Source organism: Ctenopharyngodon idella, chromosome 2 (assembly GCF_019924925.1).
Source record: "Ctenopharyngodon idella isolate HZGC_01 chromosome 2, HZGC01, whole genome shotgun sequence".
NCBI lineage: Eukaryota > Metazoa > Chordata > Actinopteri > Cypriniformes > Xenocyprididae > Ctenopharyngodon > Ctenopharyngodon idella.
The window spans coordinates 36,701,928-36,712,726 of NC_067221.1; the positions used below are offsets into that span (position 1 = coordinate 36,701,928).

Genomic DNA, 10,799 nt, shown 5'->3' on the forward strand with positions numbered 1-10,799 from the left:
GCCTCCTAATAATCCCCATCCATTGAATTGGTGCTATCACTCTCTCTCCTCTCCACCTAGAGCTGGTGTGTAGTGAGAGTACTGGCACCTATGAACTGTGGCAGCTATCGCATCATTCAAGTGGATGATGCACACTGGTGGTGGTTGAGGAGAGACCCCCGATATGATTGTAAAGCGCTTTGGGTGTACAGTAGTACATAGTAAAGTGCTATATAAATGCCTCATTCATTCATAAAATAAATAACACTCTCATGATTGATTCTCTGCATCTTCCATTGCTTATAGGAAAAGACTAATGAAACAGGAAATTAAATTTGCTTCTTTCCTCCAGCTTGTGACATCAGCTGTGATTTTGAAAGGGACATTTGTACTTGGACTCAGTTGCTGACTGATGTTTTTGATTGGACAAGACACAGAGGCTCCACCCCCACATCAATGACTGGTCCCTCCTCTGACCACACAACAGGAAGTAGGTCTTGTTTTCTACGTTTTGAAGTAATTCTACCTTAAATTATAGCAATTATTATCAACAAGTCAATAGCTGTGATGCATGACTTTTTGTCCAGGTGGTTTTTATATGTACATTGAGGGTGACAGTGCTGTTCATGGTGACACGGCCCGTCTCCTCAGTGCACAATGTGCTGACCCTCAACCTCAGTGTCTTCAGTTCTGGTACCACATGTATGGTTCCAGTTGGACCATGGGATTGAGCGTCTACCTGCTGCAATATGGCAATGTGGCCAAAGAGGTGTGGAGGATGAGAGAAGACCAAGGAAACATGTGGCATCTTGCACAGGTGGACCTGAGACCAGATGTTAAGTTCCAGGTCAGTAAATATTTGAGAACTACCTAATCTTCTTCAAATGCTCTACATGTTAATGTAAAGATACAAAACTATAATAACTAATCTATAGTAATTTATGTTTTTGTTCAATCAGGTGATCTTTGAGGGGCGTAGAGGAAGCTCAGCCCGGTCAGATGTTGCCATTGATGACGTCTCACTGCACAGAGGAGCCTGTAGTGGTATGTTTCTACTCTATGGCGGCCCTTAATAAAAACATTCAGGTTCAAAAATAACAAGTCAGCTTATTCAGTAGAACAACTTTTACATTTTTCAAAAGGGTTATTTACTTTAATGTTTTAAGAATTGTAAATATCTTTCAGATTTACCAAACCAAGTGGCTCCACCTTCAGTCCCATTGCCACAATCTGCACCCGTCCAACGCAGAGAAATACCAAACAACTCAGCGAGTAAGTTCACTATCCACCACTGCAGTGTGATCACATTCTGTTATGACTGATGATGCCAGAAAATAACACTCCCATGATTAATTCTCTGCTTTTTCCATTGTTTTCAGGAAGATACTAATGAAATAGTAAATTAAATGTTCTTTTTTTCTCCAGCTTGTGGCATCAACTGTGATTTTGAAAGGGACATTTGTACTTGGACTCAGTTGGCGACTGACGTTTTTGATTGGACAAGACACAGAGGCTCCACCCCCACATCAATGACTGGTCCCTCCTCTGACCACACAACAGGAAGTAGGTCTTGTTTTCTAGGTCTTGAGGTCATTCTACCATTAAACTTATAACAATCATTTCACATCAATATATAAATATTTGTGTTGCACAAATTGTGTGACAATTTCTCTGCTCAAGAGTCTCCTATCAACATTTCCAGATGGTTTTTATATGTACATCGAGGGTGACAGCGCAACTCATGGCGACACAGCCCGTCTTCTCAGTGCACAATGTGCTGACCCTCAACCTCAGTGTCTTCAGTTCTGGTACCACATGCATGGCTCCAGCTGGACCATGGGATTGAGCGTCTACCTGCTGCAATATGGCAATGTGGCCAAAGAGGTGTGGAGGAAGAGAGAAGACCAAGGAAACATGTGGCATCTTGCACAGGTGGACCTGAGACCAGATGTTATGTTCCAGGTCAGTAAAAGTAAAACTATCCACTAAAAACTAACTACTTATTCTTCTTTGAATAGTTCACATGTTAAAGTGAACATACTAAACTATATGAAATAATCTAGAGAAATCTTTGTTATTGGTCTATCAGGTGATCTTTGAGGGGCGTAGAGGAAGCTCAGCTCGGTCAGATGTTGCCATTGATGACATCTTACTGCACAGAGGAGCCTGTAGCGGTATGTTTCACTCTGTGGCGGACCTTGGTAAAAACATTCAGCTTCAAAAATAACAAGCCAGCTTTATTCAGTAGAAGGACTACTACGTTTTGCATAAAGGCTCTTAACTTAATTTAAGAGTTGTACACATTTTTCAGATTTACCAAATCAAGTGGCTCCACCTACAGTCCCATTGCCACCAGCTGCAACAACGCCACAACCTGCACCCATCCAAACTGCAGAAATACCAAACACCTCAGCATGTAAGTTCACTATCCACCACTGCAGTGTTATCCCATTATGTTGTGACTGATGATGCCTTAAAATGCCACAGCCATATTACCCTGTAACCCAAGACTGGTTGCCCACTGAAGCAAAGCAGGGTTGAGCCTGGTCAGTACCTGGATGGGAGACCTCCTGGGAAAACTAGGTTGCTGCTGGAAGAGGCGTTAATGAGGCCAGCAGGGGTGCTCACCCTGTGGTCTGTGTGGGTCCTAACGCCCCAGTATAGCAACGGGGACACTATACTGTAACAAGCACCGTCCTTCAGTTGAGACCTTAAACTGAGATCCTGACTCTCTGTGGTCATTAAAAATCCCATGGCACTTATCGTAAAAAGTAGGGGTGTAACCCCCATGTCGTGGCCAAATTCCCTCCATTGGCCCTTGCCAATCATGGCCTCCTAATAATCCCCATCCATTGAATTGGTGCTATCACTCTCTCTCCTCTCCACCTAGAGCTGGTGTGTAGTGAGAGTACTGGCACCTATGAACTGTGGCAGCTATCGCATCATTCAAGTGGATGATGCACACTGGTGGTGGTTGAGGAGAGACCCCCGATATGATTGTAAAGCGCTTTGGGTGTACAGTAGTACATAGTAAAGTGCTATATAAATGCCTCATTCATTCATAAAATAAATAACACTCTCATGATTGATTCTCTGCATCTTCCATTGTTTACAGGAAAAGACTAATGAAACAGGAAATTAAATTTGCTTCTTTCCTCCAGCTTGTGACATCAGCTGTGATTTTGAAAGGGACATTTGTACTTGGACTCAGTTGCTGACTGATGTTTTTGATTGGACAAGACACAGAGGCTCCACCTCCACATCAATGACTGGTCCCTCTTCTGACCACACAACAGGAAGTAGGTCTTGTTTTCTACGTTTTGAAGTAATTCTACCTTAAATTATAGCAATTATTATCAACAAGTCAATAGCTGTGATGCATGACTTTTTGTCCAGGTGGTTTTTATATGTACATTGAGGGTGACAGTGCTGTTCATGGTGACACGGCCCGTCTCCTCAGTGCACAATGTGCTGACCCTCAACCTCAGTGTCTTCAGTTCTGGTACCACATGTATGGTTCCAGTTGGACCATGGGATTGAGCGTCTACCTGCTGCAATATGGCAATGTGGCCAAAGAGGTGTGGAGGATGAGAGAAGACCAAGGAAACATGTGGCATCTTGCACAGGTGGACCTGAGACCAGATGTTAAGTTCCAGGTCAGTAAATATTTGAGAACTACCTAATCTTCTTCAAATGCTCTACATGTTAATGTAAAGATACAAAACTATAATAACTAATCTATAGTAATTTATGTTTTTGTTCAATCAGGTGATCTTTGAGGGGCGTAGAGGAAGCTCAGCCCGGTCAGATGTTGCCATTGATGACGTCTCACTGCACAGAGGAGCCTGTAGTGGTATGTTTCTACTCTGTGGCAGCCCTTAGTAAAAACATTCAGGTTCAAAAATAACAAGTCAGCTTATTCAGTAGAACAACTTTTACATTTTTAAAAAGGGTTATTTACTTTAATGTTTTAAGAATTGTAAATATCTTTCAGATTTACCAAACCAAGTGGCTCCACCTTCAGTCCCATTGCCACAATCTGCACCCGTCCAACGCAGAGAAATACCAAACAACTCAGCGAGTAAGTTTACTATCCACCACTGCAGTGTGATCACATTCTGTTATGACTGATGATGCCCGAAAATAACACTCCCATGATTAATTCTCTGCTTTTTCCATTGTTTTCAGGAAGATACTAATGAAATAGTAAATTAAATGTTCTTTTTTTCTCCAGCTTGTGGTATCAACTGTGATTTTGAAAGGGACATTTGTACTTGGACTCAGTTGGCGACTGACGTTTTTGATTGGACAAGACACAGAGGCTCCACCCCCACATCAATGACTGGTCCCTCCTCTGACCACACAACAGGAAGTAGGTCTTGTTTTCTAGGTCTTGAGGTCATTCTACCATTAAACTTATAACAATCATTTCACATCAATATATAAATATTTGTGTTGCACAAATTGTGTGACAATTTCTCTGCTCAAGAGTCTCCTATCTACATTTCCAGATGGTTTTTATATGTACATCGAGGGTGACAGCGCAACTCATGGCGACACAGCCCGTCTTCTCAGTGCACAATGTGCTGACCCTCAACCTCAGTGTCTTCAGTTCTGGTACCACATGCATGGCTCCAGCTGGACCATGGGATTGAGCGTCTACCTGCTGCAATATGGCAATGTGGCCAAAGAGGTGTGGAGGAAGAGAGAAGACCAAGGAAACATGTGGCATCTTGCACAGGTGGACCTGAGACCAGATGTTATGTTCCAGGTCAGTAAAAGTAAAAACTAACTACTTATTCTTCTTTGAATAGTCCACATGTTAAAGAGAACATACTAAACTATAAGAAATAATCTAGAGAAATCTATGTTATTGTTCAATCAGGTGATCTTTGAGGGGCGTAGAGGAAGCTCAGCCCAGTCAGATGTTGCCATTGATGACGTCTCACTGCACAGAGGAGCCTGTAGCGGTATGTTTCTACTCTGTGGCAGCCCTTAGTAAAAACATTCAGCTTTAAAAACAAGTCAATTTATTAAGTAGAACGACTACTACATTTTGGAAAAAGGTTCTTAACTTAATGTTTTAAGAATTGTAAATATCTTTCAGATTTACAAAACCAGGTGGCTCCACCTTCAGTCCCATTGCCACCTGCTGCAACAACACCACAACCTGCACCCATCCAAACTGCAGAAATACCAAACACCTCAGCATGTAAGTTCACTATCCACCACTGCAGTGTTATCACATTTTAATCTATTGTGAGTGAAGATGCTAGAAAATAACACTCCCATGATTAATACTCTGCATCTTCCATTGTTTTCAGAAAGACACAAAACAACTCTGAAAAATACTGGCCAATGTAACTTAATTGTGAATTAATGAAATTTGCTTCTTTCCTCCAGCTTGTGGCATCAACTGTGATTTTGAAAGGGACATTTGTACTTGGACTCAGCTGGCAACAGATGTTTTTGATTGGACAAGACACAGAGGCTCCACCCCCACATCAATGACTGGTCCCTCCTCCGACCACACAACAGGAAGTAGGTCTTTTTTTCTTGGTCTTGAGGTCATTCTACTATTAAAATTATAGCAATCATTTCACATCAATAAATAAATGTTTGTGTTACACAAATTTTATGACAATTTCTCTGCTCAAGAGTCTCCTATCAACATTTCCAGATGGTTTTTATATGTACATTGAGGGTGACAGTGCAACTCATGGCGACACAGCCCGTCTTCTCAGTGCACAATGTGCTGACCCTCAACCTCAGTGTCTTCAGTTCTGGTACCACATGTATGGTTCCAGCTGGACCATGGGATTGAGCGTCTATCTGCTGCAATATGGCAATGTGGCCAAAGAGGTGTGGAGGAAGAGAGAAGACCAAGGAAACATGTGGCATCTTGCACAGGTGGACCTGAGACCAGATGTTATGTTCCAGGTCAGTAAAAGTAAAACTATCCACTAAAAACTAACTACTTATTCTTCTTTGAATAGTCCATATGTTAAAGTGAACATACTAAACTATAAGAAATAATCTAGAGAAATCTATGTTATTGGTCTATCAGGTGATCTTTGAGGGGCGTAGAGGAAGCTCAGCTCGGTCAGATGTTGCTATTGATGACGTCTCACTGCACAGAGGAGCCTGTAGCGGTATGTTTCTACTCTGTGGCGGCCCTTGGTAAAAACATTCAGGTTCAAAAATAACAAGTCAGCTTATTCAGTAGAACAACTTTTACATTTTTCAAAAGGGTTATTTACTTTAATGTTTTAAGAATTGTAAATATCTTTCAGATTTACCAAACCAAGTGGCTCCACCTTCAGTCCCATTGCCACAATCTGCACCCGTCCAACGCAGAGAAATACCAAACAACTCAGCGAGTAAGTTCACTATCCACCACTGCAGTGTGATCACATTCTGTTATGACTGATGATGCCAGAAAATAACACTCCCATGATTAATTCTCTGCTTTTTCCATTGTTTTCAGGAAGATACTAATGAAATAGTAAATTAAATGTTCTTCTTTTCTCCAGCTTGTGGCATCAACTGTGATTTTGAAAGGGACATTTGTACTTGGACTCAGTTGGCGACTGACGCTTTTGATTGGACAAGACACAGAGGCTCCACCCCCACATCAATGACTGGTCCCTCCTCTGACCACACAACAGGAAGTAGGTCTTGTTTTCTAGGTCTTGACGTCATTCTACCATTAAACTTATAACAATCATTTCACATCAATATATAAATATTTGTGTTGCACAAATTGTGTGACAATTTCTCTGCTCAAGAGTCTCCTATCAACATTTCCAGGTGGTTTTTATATGTACATCGAGGGTGACAGCGCAACTCATGGCGACACGGCCCGTCTCCTCAGTGCACAATGTGCTGACCCTCAACCTCAGTGTCTTCAGTTCTGGTACCACATGTATGGTTCCAGTTGGACCATGGGACTGAGCGTCTACCTGCTGCAATATGGCAATGTGGCCAAAGAGGTGTGGAGGAAGAGAGAAAACCAAGGAAACATGTGGCATCTTGCACAGGTGGACCTGAGACCAGATGTTATGTTCCAGGTCAGTAAAAGTAAAAACTAACTACTTATTCTTCTTTGAATAGTCCACATGTTAAAGAGAACATACTAAACTATAAGAAATAATCTAGAGAAATCTATGTTATTGTTCAATCAGGTTATCTTTGAGGGGCGTAGAGGAAGCTCAGCCCAGTCAGATGTTGCCATTGATGACGTCTCACTGCACAGAGGAGCCTGTAGCGGTATGTTTCTACTCTGTGGCAGCCCTTAGTAAAAACATTCAGCTTTAAAAACAAGTCAACTTATTCAGTAGAACGACTACTACATTTTGGAAAAAGGTTCTTAACTTAATGTTTTAAGAATTGTAAATATCTTTCAGATTTACAAAACCAGGTGGCTCCACCTTCAGTCCCATTGCCACCTGCTGCAACAACACCACAACCTGCACCCATCCAAACTGCAGAAATACCAAACACCTCAGCATGTAAGTTCACTATTCACCACTGCAGTGTTATCACATTTTAATCTATTGTGACTGATGATGCCAGAAAATAACACTCCCATGATTAATACTCTGCATCTTCCATTGTTTTCAGAAAGACACAAAACAACTCTGACAAATACTGGCCAATGTAACTTAATTGTGAATTAATGAAATTTGCTTCTTTCCTCCAGCTTGTGGCATCAATTGTGATTTTGAAAGGGACATTTGTACTTGGAGTCAGTTGGCAACAGATGTTTTTGATTGGACAAGACACAGAGGCTCCACCCCCACATCAATGACTGGTCCCTCCTCTGACCACACAACAGGAAGTAGGTCATGTTTTCTAGGTCTTGAGGTCATTCCACCATTGAACATAAAAATTATAGCAATTATTTCATCAACAAATTAAAAGTTGTGATGCATGACTTTTTTTTCCAGGTGGTTTTTATATGTACATCGAGGGTGACAGTGCTGTCCATGGCGACACGGCCCGTCTCCTCAGTGCACAATGTGCTGACCCTCAACCTCAGTGTCTTCAGTTCTGGTACCACATGCATGGTTCCAGCTGGACCATGGGACTGAGCGTCTACCTATTGCAATATGGCAATGTGGCCAAAGAGGTGTGGAGGAAGAGAGAAGACCAAGGAAACATGTGGCATCTTGCACAGGTGGACCTGAGACCAGATGACAAGTTCCAGGTCAGTTAAACTACATAATCTTCTTCAATTGTTCTACATGTTAAAGTAAACAGAGTAAAAAAAAAAAAGATCAGTTTACTTTGAGGGGCAGGCTTGGGCTATGTTTCCCAAAAGCATTGTAAGCCTAAGTAGATCGTAGAGTCTTTTGGTGCAATTGGTTTACGATTCACTTAGGCTCACAATACTTTTGGGAAATGCGGCCATGAAATAAAAAATAAAAAAAGTGTATAAATAAAAATGTTTGACCAGTGGCATTTAGAAAAGAATAAATCTGTTATTGGTCTATCAGGTGATCTTTGAGGGGCGTAGAGGAAGCTCAGCCCGGTCAGATGTCGCCATTGATGACGTCTCACTGCACAGAGGAGCCTGTAGCGGTATGTTTCTACTCTGTAAAATCAACCTAATGGGTTAAGAGTTGTAAATAGATTTAGCCAGATTATCTAACTTCAGTACCTAAGCATCGCAGTGAAATCTCTCTCTGACTCTGCAGAGATCACTCTCTCTGACACGTATGGAAATTCTGACGGTGCACTCGAAAATAACATGATAATGCCAAACGGGGAGGATGCAAAAAATGAGAAAGAGTTTGGAGAGAGCTGGAAAGCAACAGATGACAAAAGCACAGCAAGACGGAGGTAGAGAGCCTTTCTTAATAAATTTTCAGCCTTACACAAATCTGGTTTTTGCTTTGTCATTATGGGGTATGGAGTGTAGTTTGATGTGAAAAAAAATTATTTAAAAAAGCATTTTAGCATAAGCTGCAACATAACAGAATGTGTAACATTGTTACGTTGCAATCTTATGCTAGAATGCTTATGCTGTGTGTGTGTGTGTGTGTGTGTGTGTGTGTGTGTGTGTGTGTGTGTGTGTGTGTGTGTGTGTGTGCGCGTGCGCGTGCGTGCGCGTGTGCGTGTGCGTGTGTACGCACATTTTTGTGATTTATGAGGACACAAATTTGTATAATGACATGGGTATTACACTGGTATTATGAGGCAAACATGAAATATGAGGACATTTCATGAGTCCTCATATTTAAAATAGCTTTAAAAACATACTAAACTATGTTTTATTAAAAATGTAAAATTGCAGAATGTTTTCTGGGTAGGTTTAGGGGTAGGGGTAGTTTAGGGGGATAGAATGTACAGTTTGTAACGTATAAAAACTATTAAGCCTATGGAGTGTCCTCACTTTGATAGCAAAACAAAGTTGTGTGTGTGTGTGTGTGTGTGTGTGTGTGTGTGTGTGTGTGTGTGTGTGTGTGTGTGTGTGTGTGTGTGATGAATTGTGATTTAGTTACCATATTGTGCAATTTATTTAATGTGATTATTAATTAACGGCAAATACACATATTGCCATAGTAATTTTTTTTTTTTCAACATCTAAATCTAAACACCAGATGCCTCTGTACAGACAAAGAAAACATAATATTCTTATTGTATATGACAGAAAACTAAAATGTGATCATGTTATACAGTTACAAACTTATGTAAGACATTTGCTGTATTACGTTTTGGTTTAATAATGCCTACTCTGTTCATATAGGATATGAGGTGAAATGATGCAAACTAAAAATGTCTTTGATTATAATATTGTGAATTACCTATAACAAGCATATTGATATGTTTTTTGCTTTTGTTTTTTTCCACATTTTGATTATTTTTTGAGGTTTTAGTTTAAAATAGCCTTTACTGATTCACAATTTTGGACTGTTTAAGAACCACTGAAGTTATCCAATGTTATCAGTTTTTTATTTATTTATTTATTTTAACAAACATAATTGACATCTGTATGACTGTTCATCTTTCACCTTTGATATGCAGGCGGTCCTTGCTGTTAAGGAAACGTTCTCAGGCTTGAGCTGAAATTCACTTACTTTATACGAGGCAAATGATCAGCTGATAGTACCTGTCATCTGTCAATATGGACCTCCTCCTCTACATCATAACTCATGAATCACTCAGTTTTAGCAAGATAATTTAGTAAGCTAGGTGTGTTTGTGTTGTTTACCTAGGAAGTATCGTTTATATATAACAGTCTCTAACATAGTCCTTTGATAATATGATGTACAACAGAATGCTTATCAGGTTTTTATAGATAAGGTGTTAAGCCCTAATTTCACAGTGAATTTTCTCCTCAAGTTCACAAGGTCTCCTAGGTCTTCCATTATATTAACTATAAACATGTTCCATGTCCATATACTTATTTTTATTTTCAACAATTTATCTATTATCTTTTGAAAACTAGCAAACTTATTTTTGTCAAAAGTGTATGCACGTTATCTATGAGTCAAGCATGTTTTTGACTTACATTTAATAAACATTTCAATTTCACTCAATAAAACTTTGTGAATGTCCTGTTGTTTAACTATTTATCTTGATGATTTTGCACATTATTCATGTTACAAATTCACGTTTTCCAGCATTCCTGTCATAGTTTTAGACTTTTAAGCGTAATGACAAATGACATTGATATACAACAAAACCTGATGAGCAAGATGCAGATGCAAATAAGTATTTAGCCTGAAGAAAATTCAGCAGATCAAGTTGAAAACACAGTTAAAGAGGCAATAAAGTGAGTTGAGTTGGACACGCATACCTGAACAGCATGAAGG

The 10,799-nt window shown here is 40.1% G+C and overlaps 1 protein-coding gene across 49 annotated transcripts in view; it reads left to right on the plus strand.

Moving 5' to 3' along the window:
* LOC127500275 (MAM and LDL-receptor class A domain-containing protein 1-like) overlaps positions 1-10,552 on the plus strand; it is a 29,723-nt gene extending 19,171 nt beyond the window's left edge. For 2 of the 49 annotated variants that reach the window (XM_051871339.1, XM_051871409.1), the window contains 29 exons: positions 332-469; positions 567-826; positions 939-1,023; positions 1,165-1,251; positions 1,405-1,542; positions 1,682-1,941; positions 2,069-2,180; positions 2,291-2,395; positions 3,141-3,278; positions 3,376-3,635; positions 3,748-3,832; positions 3,974-4,060; positions 4,214-4,351; positions 4,491-4,750; positions 4,865-4,949; positions 5,087-5,191; positions 5,383-5,520; positions 5,660-5,919; positions 6,047-6,131; positions 6,273-6,359; positions 6,513-6,650; positions 6,790-7,049; positions 7,164-7,248; positions 7,386-7,490; positions 7,682-7,819; positions 7,929-8,188; positions 8,478-8,562; positions 8,679-8,823; positions 10,009-10,552. In XM_051871339.1, coding sequence (XP_051727299.1) covers positions 332-469; positions 567-826; positions 939-1,023; positions 1,165-1,251; positions 1,405-1,542; positions 1,682-1,941; positions 2,069-2,180; positions 2,291-2,395; positions 3,141-3,278; positions 3,376-3,635; positions 3,748-3,832; positions 3,974-4,060; positions 4,214-4,351; positions 4,491-4,750; positions 4,865-4,949; positions 5,087-5,191; positions 5,383-5,520; positions 5,660-5,919; positions 6,047-6,131; positions 6,273-6,359; positions 6,513-6,650; positions 6,790-7,049; positions 7,164-7,248; positions 7,386-7,490; positions 7,682-7,819; positions 7,929-8,188; positions 8,478-8,562; positions 8,679-8,823; positions 10,009-10,045 — 4,166 coding nt within the window. In that variant the 3' untranslated portion in view covers positions 10,046-10,552. The remainder of the gene's footprint in view (positions 1-331; positions 470-566; positions 827-938; positions 1,024-1,164; positions 1,252-1,404; positions 1,543-1,681; positions 1,942-2,068; positions 2,181-2,290; positions 2,396-3,140; positions 3,279-3,375; positions 3,636-3,747; positions 3,833-3,973; positions 4,061-4,213; positions 4,352-4,490; positions 4,751-4,864; positions 4,950-5,086; positions 5,192-5,382; positions 5,521-5,659; positions 5,920-6,046; positions 6,132-6,272; positions 6,360-6,512; positions 6,651-6,789; positions 7,050-7,163; positions 7,249-7,385; positions 7,491-7,681; positions 7,820-7,928; positions 8,189-8,477; positions 8,563-8,678; positions 8,824-10,008) is intronic. The other 47 variants (XM_051871417.1, XM_051871590.1, XM_051871433.1 and 44 more) reach the window with 45 other exon arrangements.
* The last annotated feature ends 247 nt before the right edge of the window (positions 10,553-10,799 follow it).